The sequence below is a fragment of the Sinocyclocheilus rhinocerous genome, unplaced genomic scaffold (assembly GCF_001515625.1).
Source record: "Sinocyclocheilus rhinocerous isolate Xijiao unplaced genomic scaffold, SAMN03320098_v1.1 scaffold2146, whole genome shotgun sequence".
In the NCBI taxonomy this organism is placed as follows: Eukaryota; Metazoa; Chordata; class Actinopteri; order Cypriniformes; family Cyprinidae; genus Sinocyclocheilus; species Sinocyclocheilus rhinocerous.
Window position 1 is genome coordinate 46,464 of NW_015623444.1, and position 19,969 is coordinate 66,432.

The window sequence follows — 19,969 nt, forward strand, 5'->3', positions numbered from 1 at the left end:
CCAACACTTCATTATTGGCTCTATGTTTGCTTGTGCGTGTGTGCCAGCGAGGGCTGAGAATGACGTGTGTGTGTGTGTTTCTCGGCAGAAAAGTACACTTCCCATGGGTCCAGCCCTGGGTCCTGTGAGTAAAATGTCCATCATTGACATGAATGATCACGCCGCTCTCTGATTGGCCACTCTCAGGTGCAGATGCTGATCATGTTTCACTGTCCCCTCATGAGAGAGAGGGGCAGATAAAGGCTTGAGCAGACAGTCTGATCACTGGAGTATCTCTCATCCTCCCCTCCTCTTTTCTCACACGAAATAAGAGAAAGCGTTCTGTAGCGTGAAACCTGAGCATCTTTGTGTTGCTGTGAAGCCACCGAAGGATCAGCAGCTCTTCTAAAACCACAAGGTAAGAAAATACTCTCGCTGGAGGAGAGAGTGCAAGACTCTTTTGCGGGTTCAATAGTGCTGCTTCATTTAATTAACAGAATTAACTATCTAGTCTTAAACTAGAATGGGAGCTTTTTGTCTAGTTTGATGCATTTTTCAACATGTTGATGTTAAATTCAGATGTTGCTAAACTCTCACTAGTTGCTGTTATATAGGGGAGGCTATTTAACCCATTCTGGCATATCATGAATCTATATTAAGATGTAATTGAAGACATAGTTGAGGAACTATATATAGAAAACTATAGTAGTTTTTTGTATGGTTATATTGAAAAGCTCTTTAGGTTAGTTTTTAAGTGCAGAAGGTTCGATAACCAAACGGTCATATTTTATTTAGCCACTCAGCCCACTTGGGAAACAGAAAATGTAAATTATTCCTGCCTCTTAGGAAGAAGAAACATAGGATTGAAAGTGCATCATTTTAACAGCAGCATCTGGGTTCGAGTAGTTGTAGTGTGACCATGTCTGCCCCAGTCAAGAGGACTCAATGGGACGAAGACCTGACTCAGTTTCGTAAGGATCACGGCCTTTCCAAGAAAGTGCTGCTCAACTGCTGTCTGGTCAGGAGGATCATCTCCTGGGCTTCCCCCAACAAAAAAGGTAAATCCCTCTTCGAGATAAGTAGGCATCGCTGTAGTACCACCAAAAATGCGGATGTGAATTTTACTCCATATGAGTTCAGTTCTGTCTTTGCGAAAGTCTGATGGAGCTAGATAAAATAAAGGTTCTTTATTGGTGTTGATGGTTTCATGAAGATTCGTTAACATCCGTGGAAATTTTCCATTCCACAAAAGGTCCTTTATAGTGGATAATGGTTCTTTAGAGAATTTAAATGTTCGTTTTTTTTTGAGAGCTGTTTACTGAAAGTTTCTTTGAGGAGCCAAAATGTTTCTTCTATGGCATTGCTATGAAAACCACCTTTTGAAATCTTTATTTTATCTTTATCTTTAATAAAAATAATCTTTATTATATAAGAGTGTAATGGATTTTCTAATGCTTTTAAGTACTGTACTTTATGTGATTAAAGTGTCAGTTACATGATTTTACACAACATATGGTCGCTGAAGCTTTTTTTTAAAGAGCAATTTTATCCAAAAAAGAAAATTGTCATTGTTTTACTCACCCTCATGTCATTTCAAACCTCTATGGCTTTTTTCTTCTGAGAAACAAAATATTTTGATAAATGTCTCTGTTTTTGGACAATTGAAACTATTTGGTTACCAACATTCTTCAGAATATCATCTTTTGTGTTCTGCTGAAGAAATTCATACAGATTTGGAACGCCATGTGGATGAGTAAATGATGACAGAATTTTCATTTTGGGTGAACTGTCCCTTTAAATTTGTGAAGATTTTGCACTATAGTCCTATAGGCCAACCTATTTTTTTTTTATACTGTATCTGGCTTTTTATCAGTTCAGAAAAAAGAACAAAAGCCCATTCATTTAGGTTTTGTAAAAAAAAAAAAAAATATTGCAGTTTACAATCAGTTTTGGGAACATGGTAAAGTTCCAGGATGAGGCAAATGTTTAATTCTGACGCAAGTTGGCACAACTGGTGATCTAATTTCAGAAAGTGACACTTGGAGCTCTCAGAACGTTTTAAAAAACAAAAAAATCTGATTTGAAACTATCATTTGGCTGCAAATTCACTCTTACAGACTGACGAGTTGGCTGAAAAGTAGAGTTTTGTTTCATCAGAGAACCTGCATGGGACCAGTTCATTAGAGATACGCAAATACTCTTTACAAACAATCTGTTATAATTCTTTGTTTTAAATGAATAGTTCATCCTGTCATTTTTTTTTACTCAACCTCATGTCGTTCCAAACCTGCATGACTTTTTTTTTTTTTTTATAGAACACAAGGGAAGATATTTTGAAATAATTTGGGTTACCATTGATGTCCTAAAACCCACTGAAGCATTTCTCAAAATATCATCTTTCACATTCCACAGAAGAAAGTAAGTCATACATGTTTGGAACGACACCAGGATGAATAAATGATGACAGAATGTTATTTATTTTTTTGGGGTGATCTTTCCCTTTAATAGAGAGGTTATTCTACCGTGGTAGTAATATCATTTTTTTCATATTCGCTGGGAATCTTTAAGACATTCTTGCTTCCTCTGCTTATTGAAGTCAAGCCACTTGACGCATTGATGTCTAATCTGCTGAAAGAGGGACCTCTGTTGCGTTCGGTGTTTCGACTGATCACACTTTATGGTCTCATGTGAAGTGACGGGCATAATAAATCATTGTATTACAGTGAAGGGGATATTGATGAGTTTTACAGTTGTAAATTTACAGTTTCTCATTTGTTAAATTGCTAAAGAGTGTTTGTGGTGTGGTTTGCCTTAGATCTCACTGCATTGGTTTCAGTGGATTCGTTCAATCTTGTTCCTCTTCATACAGTGTGAAATTATGTTAGAAATGGCTAAACAGCGTTCAAATGTAGCTTGAAACTGCCAAGTGAGTGTTGCTAGCTAAAAAAAGACCATTCTGGCTAAGTCCATGGAAACTGTAATGGAAACGATACTAATGAAAGTAAAGCAGATGCTGAGGGAATGTGGTGGTTCAAAAAGATTTCCGAAATTCTCTAGAGACGGTAATTCAGCATGGCATAAAAATAAACCGCATGCTGTATATAGATTTGTGGTTCATTCCTAGCTGTGGATCACGTGATGTGTGTTTATGTTTGTGTGATGGAGTCCCAGCCTGTGTTTGTCTGTGTACATGTATTTGTGTCTCTATTCATAAGACAGTTATTATCTAAGGCGCTGTGTGCTGTAATCACAAGGGCTCAGGAAACAGCTGGGCCCTTCATAGTGTCAGGTGCTGCTGTCAGTGTCCAGCCTCGCTGAATGGACAAACTCAATAGGTTTATTTGGCTGCTTCAACACTGGCCTGTCTCAGTGCAGCATAATCTGCTTTGACTATATAATTACATTCAAAAGCATAACCTTCAAGATGGATTAAAATAAAACAGCAGAAATCACTTTTACCAATGCAGTTATGGCATCAAATCTGTCTTCTGGATGTTATATCTGCAATGCAGCCACATAACGCTGTATTTTATGAAACTGCGTAATTGCAAGGCACAGAACTTTTATGGACGTTTCATAGTCTCATTGACTATTTGATTCACTGTACAGCTGTGGTTCAGTTGCAGATGTCCTTTATATTTATGTTAATTGTCAGATTAGAGCCATTAACCTATTGCTTCATTCATGAATGGTTTGTAATTATTTCAATTCAGATATGTGACCCTGGAGCACAAAACCAGTCTTAAGTCGCTGGGGTATATTTGTAGCAATAGCCAAAAATACATTGTACGGGTCAAAATTATTGATTTTTATTTTATGGTGATTTATAAATCTCAATTACGAAAAACTGACCCTTATGACTGGTTTTGTGGTCCAAGGTCACATATTGTAATATTCTGGTGCATAATTATAAGTGATATTAACCTAGAAAAAAACTGGACTGAAAGTTGTCATGAAATATAAATTATTTTGTGAATGCATGTTATAGGACTTCAAAATGCCATAACTCAATCTTCTGGTGAAAACGGTGCATTTCTCTCTGGTGTTGTTTGCCCGACTTAACAATCGACTGTAAGCTCACATTCATTTGAGTACAACCAAAGACTTTAGAAATACCAAGACAGTGCTCTCAATACGATGAATGATATATCAAATGGGCAATCTTTGCTCTCATTAATCTATTATTTGTTCCAGAGTAAATAGTATTATCTGAGGGCAAAGTTTAAGAACTTTATATTTTTATATAGCTTTAATCCTGTATCAGAGCACTGCCTTTGTACTTTTGACTGAATAGCTTAGAATATTATTGTTCAATAAATATTTATATAAATAATAGTAATATTAATAATAGTGTTTAGTGTTGGGGAAAGTTACTTTTAAAAATAATGCATTACAATATTGCTTTACTCCCTAAAAAAAGTAACTAATTATGTTCACGTCTGTACAGTAGAGGGCGCAGCTCAAACAAATTGCATGAAGAATATGACGCAGGAGAAGAAAATTCAACACTATTCAGCATTAACAATTAAAAAAAACAAAAAAAAGGTAACTAAAATAATTGCTTTGTTTTAATTTGATAAACAAATCAAACCTCATCCTGAGGTTCACTTGAAAGTTTGCTGAGCCCCTGATTGAGATATGATTAAATACTTATGATTCAGTCTAAAATGAGTCATTGTAATTTAAAGGGGTCATATGATGCTATTTTAAAGATCATTAATTTGTGTATGCACCAAGAGCTTGTAACACTCCAAAGAGAAAGGAAAACTTGAAATCGCATCATATGACCCCTTTAAAGCATCTATGGAACATTAATGTGCAGAAAGACTGTCATAAATGTTCAGATGACTGTGGTACCGCTGTGACCACTGGATGGGGCTGTATCCATATGTTTCCTCATCGACTCAGCCAAACAACACTGTATGACTAGAGTTCACCAACAGAAACTGAATACTCTAATAATAGAGCTGTTGTCAGTTTGTAGGCCACCCTGAAGGCTAATTCACCAGAGGCTCTAAATTTGATATAGTAATGTACTGTGGATTTTTATAATAGTGTTTAAATAGGGTCTGTGGTTAACATTGCTAGGACGAGGCGGTTATCTTTTGTTCTGTCAGATAAATTACACTCACACATCTACCAAGTTTGTTTTAATGACTGTCTGATTCATCAAGCCGATTCATTTAACTCATATCCTTGTGGTAGTTGTAGACTTTTTATAACAACTTGTTGGCAGCTTCCATAATCCATGTTTGACTTATGATCATCATTTACTCGCCATCACGTTGTTTCAAACTCACGTAACTTCATAGAACTTATGCTGTTCTTTTCCATTCAATAAAACTATATAAAGACCAAAGGTTTGAGATAAGAGCTGTGTTTAATTGCATTAAATGTGCACTTGTGTAGTGTACTTAAAATCTTTAAAATAGATTTAAAAAACTGTAGCTGCTGATAATATATCAATTAAATAAAAGGCCACTTAAAGAGAGACACTTTTATCAGTGTTTCTTAAAACACTTATAAGTACATTTTGTAATGATGTTGAATTCATTTTAAAACATTTAAAATTAATATATTTAAATACTACATTGCAACTTCATCCTTACAAATGTGTAATTACAAATAATTAAAAGTATGACATATGCAAGTTTCAATAGAAATAACATTTTAATAGAAAGTACATTTTAGTTTATCATAAATGCTTGTCAGACACTGTAAAAAAGAATGAGTCAACTTAAAATAATGTGCTACCCTGCTGACTTAAAATTTTAAGTTTACGCAACTCAAAAAAGTTTAGTCAACTTAAAATTTTAAGTTGTACTAAGTGACAACTTAGATATTTTAGTTGACTAGACAAATAAAATTAAGTCAGCGGGGTAACACATTATTTTAAGTTAAAACTTTTTTTTTTTTATCGTGAATTCGGCAGTACACGTTAACCATATTTCAAAAACAACAGAAGTAGAAAAATATACTTATGTCCTAATTAAGTGAGTAAAAACCACTTTGAAATTAATTGCATTTAATGTAAATGCTAATTACATTTAGTATACATTTAAACTACGTTACATTTTCATTTAATGGCAATTAACATGCACCAAGTGTCTGAAAACATTACATTCAGTTCACACATAAGTATATTGTTTTACAATATATTATTTCCATAAGTATTTTAGTAGTATGGTAAAGTGTACTTCTTTTTACAAGACTATAAAGCTCCAAAAAGCACAATAAAAGCATCATAAAATGAGTCCATATGATTTATTCACATTATTCTAATTCTCCTGAAGCCAAATGATCACTAGGATGAACTGACTGAAATTTAAGTCATTATTCACTGAAAAAACATGAAAATCCTGTTTGACAGCTGCGGTCACCTTTCACTTCCATTGTGTAGAAAAGAGCATCCTTGACGTTCTGCTATATACAGTATATCTCTTCTTGCATTTCACAGAAAAAAGTCAGTCATAACAGATCTGAAACAAGGACGAGAGAGAGGCAAAAACATGAGGAGGAGTTTATTTTATTGAAATTGAATGTTGGAGCTTATATCAGTAGAACAATTCTAGGCTGTACTGTATTTTGAAACCTTTTTTTTTTTTGTCCAGTAGATGGCAATGACGGATTTATAATACAATCACAGTTGACTTTCTGATTCTGTTATATTTTGCAGCTATAGTATTTTTTTCAGACTTTGCAGTGAATAAAAAGTGTAAAATGAAGAAAATGTTTAATGCATGAATTGGCGTAAAGTGAGTCGTTCATCATCTAAACCATCTGAAAGGCCTAGTTACAGTTTCTTAACATCCCCGCAGCTTTCCACCGTTAATATGTCATTATGCAGAGTTGCAAACATTGCCTTTAGTACCATATTCAACAAAAGTGGATTATTTTGTGAAGACTCATTTGTAGTATGAAACATCTGAATACTAATAATCTCACATGAATGTGTACGAGACTGATTTGCAACTAGTTTTGCTTTAGGACCAGATTTTACATTTTATAGATTTTATTTTATAAAAGTAAATAATAATAATAATTAAAAAAAAATCCTATTAGTTAACGTCAGGTAATGCATTTATAATAATAATAATTACAATAATTTTTTTTTTTTTAAATAATAATTTCCTATTAGTTGCTGTCAGGTAATGCATTACTAGCATTAACTAATTATTAATCATACACTAAAATAAACAAATTTATTAATATTTGCTAATGTTAATAAAAATACAACTCTTAGTCATTAGTTCATGTGAGGTCAGGTCCATTAAATAATGTTAACAGACAAAACTTTTGGTTTTTAATAAAAAATAAAAAATGTAAATGTCAGACTCTGTTCCATGTGTTGTGTGTGTCCTGCTCCCCATGTGCCTTCCCATGCCCTTATTTGATTAGTTTCCTGTTCCTCCCCTGATTAGTTTAGTTCATTTGTCCCAGGTGTTCCCCATGATGTGTCATTGCTCCCAGGTGTGTCTCGTGATCCCCTCCTCCTGTGTGTATTTAAAGTGTTCCCAGTCCCTACTTCTCTGTCCGCTGTTGTACGTCTTCCGGTGAACGTCTTCCTGTGTACGTCTTCGGGTGAAGGTCTTCCTGTGTTCGTCTCCCTTGGTTCCAATAAAGTCCTGTTAAAAGCATTCTCCAGCGTCTCCTCGTCCCTCGTGTGTGTGACATCGTGACAGTAAAAACATTTTAATAAAAAACTTTTTAATTTTAATAAGGCATTAGAAGATGTTGAAATTAGCATTACCCTTTTTTTTTTTTTGTGAATGTAGTTGGAATGGAATCTTACTATAAAGTGTTTCCAAACTAATAATATAAAATGAAAATAAAATGCAGATAATATTTATCCTAAATAAATTAACAATTATTTATCCTTGTTAATATTGAAACTATATTTAATGTATTTTGGGTCATTTTTTGTCATATTATGTTATTTTTCCCTAGTGTCCATGAGCAAGTGTTGCAAGACTGAATTTAGACCCAACTTGGAGTCACAAGTGACCATTTAAAAAACACTGGCATGACAGTTTGCGTATTAAAGTCTTGCTATAACATGTGACCAGATGTTCAGTGTTGTACTTTGGCCTGGGGTTCATTGTCGGAGTTTTACCTGTGATAGGTACTTGATTAATATCAGTATTTTTGTGCCGTCTCTGCTGTCTGCCTGATGCCCCCATCGCCTCGCACAGCTCTTCATGTTGATGAATGGCCTCTGTGTACAGATTAAGCTCAGCAGCACAGAATGAATAAATGATGATGCCATGAATATGGAGATATCATTGACAGCCGCTGTCATTAGACTCCATTGACTTAAAGTCAATCAGTAATATTTCCAAGTAATGTGCTTCATTAGTACTCTGTCCATTTATTTACTTCTGAAATACTTGGCAAAAAGAATAGACATTACCTTACAATATGAATAATATCATCCAAAACATAATTATATTATCAGCTTAATAATTTGGCTAAAAAATTAACATAAATCATTTATGCATTCGAGCTTATCGGGCCACAGCTATAACTTCACATATGCACATAAAAGCTGTAAAAATAAAATAAAATTTTATTTTTGTCAACTTAAATGCGATAAACAGGAGCTACTGACCTTTTGTCTCAATGTTTTTATTGACCACAGTGCAAAGTTAATGTGATTTATTAATAATAAATGTTTTAACAGCAGGAGCTGGAATAGAGCAGTTTGGATTAACAACCAGTTCATCTTACTACTAGTAGTACACTGATTGTTGGTATACTTAAAGTTAGAAAAGTAGAAAATGTACTTGAACCTAAATGTACTTAATAAAATGAACTTGAAGTGGAGTATACGTCTGTTTTTGTAAGTATAGCTTCTAAAAAATGCCTCTCATGTAAGTATTTGTCGTACAATGCTTTCTAAGATCCACAGAATTTATCTAGATTTCGTTGGACTTTCCATTATAGTGCAAACTGAATTTTAAGTAGTGTTTCAAGTGATGTAGATACAAACATTCAGGAACTGAACGTGAGGTTCATTTTAGTTTTTGCACTTGGCTAAGCTACTACAAATAATTAAAGGAACAGTTCAACCAAAAATGATAATTTGCTGAATATTTACTCACCTTCAGGTCATCAAAAACGTGCATGAGTTTGTTTCTTCATGGGAACAGATTTGGAGAAATGTAGCATTGCATCACTTGCTCACCAGTGGATGCTCTGCAGTGAATGGGTGCCGTCAGAATGAGAGTCCAAACAGCTGATAAAAACATCACAATAATCCACAAGTAATCCACACCACTCCAGTCCATCAGCTAACATCTTGTGAAGCCAAAAGCTGCATATTTTTTAAGAAACAAAAGGCATTTTAACTTTAAACTGTTGCTTCTGGCCAAAATATGAGTCCATAATCCATAATAACGCTTCCTTCAGTGAAAAAGTGAAAAATCTCCTGTTTTCCTCTCACATCATAATACACCAACATATTTGTTTAGGTCTGTTTTGTACTGTTTTTGCTTGTAAACAGTGCTTGATCTGTGCATATTTCTCTCCTGATTCAGACGAGATGACATTTCTACTGGAGAAAGCGGTAACGGTATTTTTATAGTATTCGTATTTTAGCTGAAAGCAGTGGTTTGGTATTAAAACATCTTGATGGATTTGTTTCTTACAAACATGCATCTTCTCACTTCAAGATGTTAACTGATGGACTGGAGTGGTGTGGATTATTTGTGGATTATTGTGATGTTTTTATCAGCTGTTTGGACTCTCATTCTGACGGCACCCATTCACTGCAGAGCATCCATTGGTGAACAAGTGATGCAATGCTACATTTCTCCAAATTTGTTGTGATGAAGAAACAAACTCTACATTTTGGATGGCCTGAGGGTGAGTACATTTTCAGCAAATTTTCATTTTGGGGTGAACTAGTTCTTTAAATGTGCAGTTTGACACGTATTTAGAAGACAACACGTTATCATTGTTTTAACATAATATAACGGACAGAAGCACACTAGAGTGTCACCGTAATCAGCACTGTAGTTTAAACTTAGCCTAGTGAACATTAGCTGCTGTCTGCAGGAAGACTTAGCTAATGAATTTTCCAGTAGCTCCAGTAGCTTCTCATGGTGGCGGTTCGCTCTCTGGAGGGGATGAAGTGGAGATGATGGATAGTATTAGCGGTTAAGCGTGGCTGTTAGCCGAGCATTAGCCCTGAATGGGCAAGCTTGAAATTGGGCTGTTGACATAGTAGCCGGCTGATGGACAGCATGCTTTGTCTGTGTCATCTGATATGTTACACAGCATGTCTTTAAAAAAACTTAACACTGGGGTCACGCACATCTGTGACCTGCTCACAACTACAGAACCACGATCACAACTGACAACTCAAATCCCCATTGACCTTGACACTGACCCTGTAAACATACTTTTATTTTGACATGTATAAAATGTGTGCAAAATATGTATTATATAATTAAATAATATGATAAAATAGAATACACAAGTCAAAAGTTAGGAACAATTTTACGCTTTTGAAAGAAGTCTATTATGTTCACCAAGGGTGCGTTTATGCAATCAAAAATACAGCAAAAACAGTAAAATTGTGAAATAATATCTAACTGTTTTTGCAGTATACTGTATATATTTTTTTAAATGTAATTCATCCCTGTTATCAGTTGTTATTGTTGCTCAGTAATAATGGTTCTTATTATTATCAATATTGAAAACATTTATATTTTTGTGGAAACCATGATTGTGTGTGTGTGTGTGTGTGCGTGTGTGCGTGTGCGTGTGTGCGTGTGTGTGCGTGCGTGCGTGTGTGTGTGTGTTTATATTATATTTTATTAGTGCTGTCAAACGATTAATCATATCCAAAATAAAAGTTTTTTGTTTACATAATATATGTATGTGAACTGTGTATTTATTATGTATATATAAATACACACACATACAGTATATATTTTGAAAATATTTACATGTGTATATACATTTATGTTTATATTATTATATTTTATATTATATATAAATATATTTAACATATAAGCATAGCATATTTTTCTTAAATATATACATGCATGTGTTTGTATTTATATATATATAATAAATATACACAGTAAACACACATATAATATGTAAACAAAAACTTCTATTTTGGATGCGATTAATCGCGATTAATCGTTTGACAGCACTGTATTTAATATATTTTTTATTTTCCCATGATTTTTTTTAGAATGAATAGAAAGTTAAAAATGAACAGCATTAGCCTATATAATTAATTTATTTGAAATGTAAATCTTTTGTAACATTATACATGTCTTTACTGTCACTTTTGATCAATTTAATGTCATTGCTGAATAAAAGTATTAATTTATTATTTTTCTTTTGGTTTTAAATCTTACTTACCTTTTTTTTCTCTACAAGTTTCTTGTAGTGCATCACAATTTCCACAAAAATATTAAGCAGCAAATATCTCTCCAACATTGATCATAATAACAAATGTTTATGGAATGCTGAAGGATCATGTGACACTGAAGACTGGAGTAATGATGCTGAAAATTCAGCTTTGCATCACAGGAATACATTACATTTTAAAATATATTACAATAGAACATTTATTTTAAATTGTAATAATATTTCACATTATCTTTTACTGTATTTCTGATAAAAAAAATGCTGTATTGCATAATGGAAAAACTAAAAATATAATAAAACTAACCGCCAAAGCATTTTCATTCACTTACAGTGTTTATTCAAAAATGTTATCTTTGATAAATATTGTGAATGAAAATGCTTTGGAGGCTATACATTATATTATACATTTTACCACATTTCTATGTGCAGTCCTCTCCAGCATTAAACAAAAAACACGAAATCTAATTGTATCTACTCTAGTACCACCTTCACTACTGTCTACAGACTTTGACCCAAAGCTTATTCCTCTGTCAAGTCTATACCAGATCGTACCCCTACTCTGAAGGTAACCTACTTTAGCCATTTGTGTATTCCAGTGATGGCTCGGCGAACCCTTGTAAGTTCCCTTGCCTGCAGGCAGAGCTGACTTTCAGCATTAGAGCTGGCTTCACTTTGTAGTCACCTGTGCCTGTCATAATCTTCAGTTACTGACCCAGCGTCAGTGTCAGGCAGAAACCTGCTGTTCATGCACTCAACGCAAGACAGAAACAATGCTAAGGTTTATACTGTAAAGGATGCAATTAAAAATGCATGCCAGATACTGAAATATTAATGACAAAGGATGTTTTTAGTCTGTCAGTGATAGAGGCTAATAATTAAGTATTAGAGTCATGTCATAATCTAAAATAAAACACTCAAGGTCAGTCTTTTGGATATTTTGGAGACTGTGCACAGTTACACTTCTGAACTTGACAGATACTGTAATTTCTGTTGGCAGTCTTGTGGAAAAGTGCTAACACCTACCTCTGGGCACAAGTGACAAGAACAAGGACTCTGCCAACCTCGACTTCTACAGTCAGTGCCAAACTACCGCAGAAGTGCATGCCAGCAGCAGTCAATGTACTGCAGCACTGTCCCAAACGCCAGAATAAACTAATATGATTCAGATGCAATGATGCTTTTAGATGCAAGTCAGAGCAATAAGCCATAAAAGATGTTATTTACAATAGGAACTTGAAGCTGAAGTTTCAAAGCGAAGTAATAGTCATATTTCAAGAATCAAATAATGGAGTTCCTGGAAACTGCTAAACAACTGATGACAGCACTATAGAGGCATACCAAAAAACAATAAATAAATAAATAGAGCAAATATGCATCTTCATTAAAGAATTATTCAGTGTGTCACAGTTGCATTGCTGCACCATTTGTATTTGCAATGACACTAGTAGAAGAAAGCCATCCATCTTCAAGCAAAAACATTTTGCTAGATATCAAGGCTTTATGCTTTTGAAAGAAAAGGCTTTGCAAATAGTATAATGGCTTTTTTTCTGATGAGCCACATTCAGTTCATTATCTAAATGTGTTCTTTAAATGGCAGTTTAATGCTAAATTATGTTGAAAGAGTTTTTTTTTTTTTCCAAATGTCAAGCTGTTAACTCAAAGCAATATGACTAGACTATAAGAACTCAAACAAGTTCTTGCAGTTATATGTCATTGTGGAGTCAGTAAATGGAACGAGGAAATTGAAATAATAGTGTTTTAAGCCTAAAGGAACCCGTTAGTTGAGATCTCCTGTTTATAAGGCTTTTAAGGGCGAGGGTTGCCAGGTTGCCGAAGGATTTTCTGATGTAATGGAATAGAAACTTCTGAAAAGATTCCAGAAGCTACATTTTCCCTCAGTTAGTTTCATTTTTATTTTAGTAGTGGTCAGACCCATTTTTAAGGGCCTTTATTTTGCTATTGTCTCAAAATCTTAAATTGATTATTAATTCAACATGACTTTCAATGTCACTGAACTGAAAAAAAAAAAAATCCTTTAAATTGTCCAAAGAATCAGTGAATTGCCCGGGCACTTTGATCTCCATTCTCTTTTATGTGTATGAAATGCCAAAGATGCAAGTGTAAAATATAATATATGACCGAGCTCTGGTGTTTTAAGCCACTTAAATCTGAGCTCTTTGTACCACTGTTTTTGAGAAGCTGGATTAAATTCTTGACATGCAGTGTCATGTCCTTTGAACGTCTTTGAAGTTCATTATCTAAATGTGTTTTTTAAATGGCAGTTTAATGCTAAATTATGTTGAAAGAGTTTTTTTTTTTTTTTCAAATGTCAAGCTGTTAACCCAAAGCAATATGACTAGACTATAAGAACTCAAACAAGTTCTTGCAGTTATATGTCATTGTGGAGTCAGTAAATGGAACGAGGAAATTGAAATAATAGTGTTTTAAGCCTAAAGGAACCCGTTAGTTGAGATCTCCTGTTTATAAGGCTTTTAAGGGCGAGGGTTGCCAGGTTGCCGAAGGATTTTCTGATGTAATGGAATAGAAACTTCTGAAAAGATTCCAGAAGCTACATTTTCCCTCAGTTAGTTTCATTTTTATTTTAGTAGTGGTCAGACCCATTTTTAAGGGCCTTTATTTTGCTATTGTCTCAAAATCTTAAATTGATTATTAATTCAACATGACTTTCAATGTCACTGAACTGAAAAAAAAAAAATCCTTTAAATTGTCCAAAGAATCAGTGAATTGCCCGGGCACTTTGATCTCCATTCTCTTTTATGTGTATGAAATGCCAAAGATGCAAGTGTAAAATATAATATATGACCGAGCTCTGGTGTTTTAAGCCACTTAAATCTGAGCTCTTTGTACCACTGTTTTTGAGAAGCTGGATTAAATTCTTGACATGCAGTGTCATGTCCTTTGAACGTCTTTGAAAAAGAAAGCATTCGTGCAGATTTTGCCTAATTGCACTGCAATCTGACATTCATATTTAAGTAAGGACAGACTCAAATAATTAAGCATCCCATTTAGTTTACCCTTGATTGCACGGCCTCATCAACACACTGCCTAATGGAGGACGGATGTCACCAGAGATGGAATAAACAGAGTTTATGAATGAAAATGAGAATGTTTTGAGGTCTTGATCAAGGCTTTCTTCTCAAACAATGACTTTTTTTTTAATTCATCTGCGTATTGAAAGAACCCATATTTCAATGCAAAATATAGCAGGTTGCTTATATCTGTGACTTATAAGAGAGCAGTGCCTTCACATCACGGCTGTGATCGATGTATTCAAGCAATGGGTGTCGCTTCTGAATAATGCATCGCATTAGGTGTTAGCATGCAATCAGTGAAAAAAGAATATAGAGAGGAAAGCTGTTCACAAAGCCAGGTAGTGAGGTGTGTGTGTGGGTTTCTACAGTGAGCCATGGCGAGCGATTCAAAAGGGTCCATCTTTTACTGAGCTTGACACAATCTGTAATAAAATTTTCAAGTAAGCTTCCTGACCCCCCCACCCCCCCTCTCTGGGATGATTATGTAAAACTTGCGCTAGCAGATTTCATCTCTGTTAGTTATAAAAAAAAACTGGCTATTTTCCACTGGCTTGTTTTGAGTGTATTTAAAAATGTGTTCTCTGCGTGCCACGTTATCTTGTTGCTTGATAATGAGTTATTCATCTTAATGGCCACTGCTGCTGTTTTTTGAGCCAGTCGCTTAAGCTGCAAATGCACTGATAGCACCACGGTAACATGCACAATCCTAAACCTTTCGCTTACAACTACCTTGAGCTATCATTTATGGCCACAGATATTAAATTGCAGATAGTCCTTCACACTGGGAAGGTCCGGATCAGGTCAGAGAGGCTCGGTTCACAGTAAGTGCAGCAAATCCCATCTCTGCCAGTGCTGAGAGTTTTACAGGCATTTTCCAACACTTTTGTGGACAAATGATTACAGCTTTGTAATGAGATTTATAATGAGATTTGTAATGAGAAGGATTTGTAAACCTGTTTACAGAAACTTAAATGTCTCCCTGTAGGTTTCTTTTGAGGGTTTAAATTTAAGTGAAGAAATTAGGAAATAAAGGTTGAGAAACTAGGACATAAATATAGTATTTTTACTAATGTAACGTAAAATAATTAATATGCTTAAAACATATAATGAATATTTCATAATAATACCTTTTTTTAATGTTCACAAAAACTTAAAGGTGTCCCTGTAGGTTTCTGCCAAAATAAAAACTTGAGAGTTTAACTCTTGCCAGTGAACACATAGACAATTATTATTATTTCCATTCATTTATTTATTTAAAATGAGTTGGAGCCTATAATTTTGCTCCCAAAGGGCACCAGATTTATGCATTTAACTTTAAAATGTAAAACATTAGTGAGTCTTCACATTTTGCATAATTTCCAACAAGTTTTTCCACTAGATTTATAATGAGAAGGGTTTGTAAACTTCACAGAAACTTAAGTAGTTTTCAAAATAAAAGCTTGAGCGTTTAACTCTTGCAAGTGAAGAAAATAATATATCAAGACATAAGTATTTAAATTTTACTGCTGTAGTGTAAAATAAAATTAGTATACATATTATTATTATTATTATTATTATTATTATTAATAATAATATTGTTAATAATAATAATAATAATAATGTTATGGTACGTAAATAGCATATGTTTATATATGGACAAAGATCATAACAGGGCAAATGGCATTCGGAGGTAGAAATGTTCAAGGGAATGTGCAAAATATCAGAGAAATGTGCAAAATAACAGAGGGAATAATAAGAACATTGTGAGTGAGGAGTGCAGACAGGATATTGTACAGTGCAGTTTTATTATTATTATTATTATTATTATTATTATTCAAATACAAACCAAGGCAAAGACATTTGTATTCTGGTCAACTTAGAAACTGAAAAGGAGGACTCTTAATTTTCTCAAAAGTATTCTCAAAGATTTATGCATTTAACCAGGTTTATGCATTTAACTTTAAAATATTTAACATTTTCTTCTAGGATGCATGTTGTAAAGTCCACTCACAATATTTTCAAATCCACAACATAGACATTTATGAGCAATTCTTCTCATAAACTGAACATATAATGTGAAACATGGCGATTACCATCTATGCCGTCCAACAGATGTCCTCGCTGACTGTTTCCAGTTGGCTTCAGGGTTGGCGTAACACTTCACATGAGTAAGCTGAAATGAAATAATAAGACGTCTCTCCTGTTAAAGTACCGTTCTAGGAAACATTGGTAACCCTAAAGTCTCTTTGCTGTAAGTGGGTGCAGCTGGTTGTTTAGGTTCCTGAGGGAGGATTGGTCTTGTGTTTAGGCTTAGCTTGGAGTCTGGTTTGAGGGAATGTAGGTCGTCCGACAGCTCCAGACCTTTTTCAGAGGTTCAGCTAAACAAACCAGACCATGGAAAAACTGTGTCGGCACCAGTAGGCCTTTTACTGTAGATAATACATGTTCTGTTTGGACAGATACGTCCGTTTTAGTTGGTACAGCTGAAAAGTGAAAGGGATTGTGCAGATCTTCTTTTAGGCTGAAAGAGGTTTGAACAATTAAAGGAATAGTTTAACCCAAAATGAAAAACCTCTCATGTTGATCTAAACCTTTAAAGGGGTCCTATTATGCTCTTTTATAAAGTATTGATTTTGTTTTGGGGGTGTACTAGAACAGGCTCTCATACTAGATTGACTTTAGGATTTTATTTTTCGGTTGAACACAAAATACATAGTTTAGCATTAAGTCCAGCCCACTCTTTTCCATAAATCCAAACTATTCCTGTCTGAATGTGTGGATTTTCATAGTCCATACAGTACATTTCTTTTTGCAGACTGGTCTAGAAGTCTAATCTCCCTACAGCTGTTTCACAGACCTGTTGTCTTGAGCAGATCGGACCCAGTTTCCATCGGTTTTAACCCACATTTAGTTCGAATTATATGACAATTCTGATAGCAAAGAAAACAATCATGGCAGAAACTTGCATTTAATTGGCTCGCTGTTCTTGGGTAATACTCACGGCTCAAGTCAAACCAAGGTGATTAAGTTTGTTTTATCACAAAGCACTTGAATGTTGTTATTCGAAATGTTCTGTGCTGATTACTGTCATATATACTGATCTCAACCAGACCCCCTCTGTAGACAAATACAACAGTGAGGGCTAATGTATTGTATAGTATTTTACAGTATTATATAGTGCACACAGATTGTAAATGTGTTTTGTTTAAATTATATATTTTACTGCACATTAATGAGTTGAAAGGGTTCAGGGGACAAACTCTTTCAGATAAACCATTTTCTCCCCATGTGTAAGTAATTAAATTAATATCATAAACGTTCAAACAAGTAGACTAATTACTTAAAGGGTTAGTTCACCCAAAAATGACAATTCTGTCATTAATTACTCACCCTCGTGTTGTTCCAAACCCGTAAGACCTTCGTTCATCTTCGGAACACAATTTAAGATATTTTTGATTAAATCATTCACGTCTCTACTGCGTCACTTGTGGACGCGCGTTCATGACAGTAAAAGTGACGCAGTAGAGACGAAAATGTGGAATAAAGTCGTTTTTTTTTTTTTCTTCGCGCAAAAAAGTATTCTCGTAGCTTCGTAACTTTACAGCTGAACCACTGATGTCACACGGACTACTTTGTTGATCATCTTGGTACTTTTCTGGACCTTGAACGTGGTAGTTACCTTGCCGTCTATGGGAGGGAGGGTCAGAGAGCCCTCGGATTTAATCAAAAATATATAAAATTGTGTTCCGAAGATGAACGAAGGTCTTACAGGTTTGGAACGACATGAGGGTGAGTAATTAATGACCGCATTTTAATTTTTGGGTGAACTAACCCTTTAAATGAACAACTAGTCGATTAGAAAAATCTTTAATTGGCGGCAGCCCTAATTTTAACTGTGCTTTTGTTGGCTATTATATTTAAATGTACTATATTTCAAATAATATTTTTAAATATATATTATTTCCATAATGCGTGCTCTTTTTAAAGTTTGCTAACAGGGGATGTGAAGCAAGTAATCTTGTAAAGCAAGTAAAGAAACTGAGACAACGCACACATATCACACACACAAAATAACCTTTTCTCAGCATTTCTTTTTTTTTTTAAGTTAAAAAAAAAATTCCCACCAGTGGTTTGTCTTTGATGTGATATTAATGCGTTTTCACGATGACAAGACAGGTGAGGACATCCGTTAGCTCATCTCCGTGGTACAGACCTACATGTCCATCAATCTTTAATTTCATTTCTTGTCCAAAATGAAAGATAAGATGCTAAAGGTGCTGAAGCATCTCTGACAAAAGCTTTAAGCAAATGTCAGCGCATTACATAAAACAAATCTATCAAAAAAAAGAGGTAGCAGGGCTCGCTCCATCATGTGGGAAATCGTACATTTTACTGTTGTCATCCTATCGTAATTACAGTTTAATATTCTTTCCTGTCAAATGCCACAGTGTGAAGCCCATTGGGCCATCATGAGCTTTGCAGGATCATATTGTAACAATTCAGATGTGTCTCCAAGACGTCTTATCCTAGCCCTGAAATGACCCGATAAACATCAAGTTGTGGAGATTTAGACAATTCCGTGATAAACTGGAAACTTCTTAAACTCTGATTAAATTTGAACACATCAGTATTTGTTTTACAGTTATTCACTTTTTGAATGAATTTCAATCCTTAAAATATCATGGTCCCACATTTTGGATTGAAGTTTTGATATAAAAGAGCCTTTAAGTTTCTCTATAGAACCCCCCCTTTTCTTCCTTTTCTAAATTTACAATTTACTGTTATAAAATGATGATCTTTGATGCATGATCTATTACTTATACAATTAAGCAACATTAAGTGCAAACATTACTCATTTTAATGGCTTTTAAGTCAGTAGATTGGAATATACTTAGTTTTATTGCTCCCATATATTATATTTGATGATGTGACCATTCGTTATTTATCTGACTGATGTTAAAGGTGCTAGTTTATCACTGTCACATACAGACAGTTTTCAGCTTTACTGTCTCCACGTGACAGACTCGTGATTGACTACGAGTTTTAAACGCTCCTGCCTGTCGTTAATGATGCCTTCATTCAGTATCTAATGGATGAGAACAGAGCATCAGTCATGTCTGATGATAATTCAGAAATGTCAAGAGCGCCAACTGCTGTTTTCATAACCTAATATTTTAATAATAGCACACTGTCTTCCAAATGCGTTTCTCTACAAAACCGCTTTCTACTTTTGTAATGTACCTCACAAGCTTCTGAAATCTTCATGATTCTTATGCCTTCACTTATGATTATTTCTATACTAGATAATTTTCATGACAATCACAGCTGTTGGTTTGATTGTTGACCCAAATATGGATATTCTGTCATTATTTACTCATGCTCATATCATTCCAAACCTGTATGTTTTTTTTTCTTCTGTACAACACAAAAGTAGAAAAGTTTTTGAGAATCGTTATGTAATATGATTGCCATAAAAAATAGCAGTTTATTAGTAAAAAAAAAAAAAAAAAACCCCCCCAAAAGCCCATTTAACGGGCCAAAAATGATTATTTTACTAACTTATTAATTTT

The 19,969-nt window shown here is 34.3% G+C and overlaps 1 protein-coding gene across 1 annotated transcript in view; it reads left to right on the forward strand.

Moving 5' to 3' along the window:
- Nucleotides 1-867: 867 nt before the first annotated feature.
- Nucleotides 868-19,969, forward strand: part of LOC107740400 (Kv channel-interacting protein 4-like) — a 167,893-nt gene continuing 148,791 nt past the window's right edge. The window contains exon 1 of the mRNA XM_016552860.1: nucleotides 868-1,037. Within this exon, the coding sequence (XP_016408346.1) occupies nucleotides 899-1,037 (139 nt within the window). The 5' untranslated portion in view covers nucleotides 868-898. The remainder of the gene's footprint in view (nucleotides 1,038-19,969) is intronic.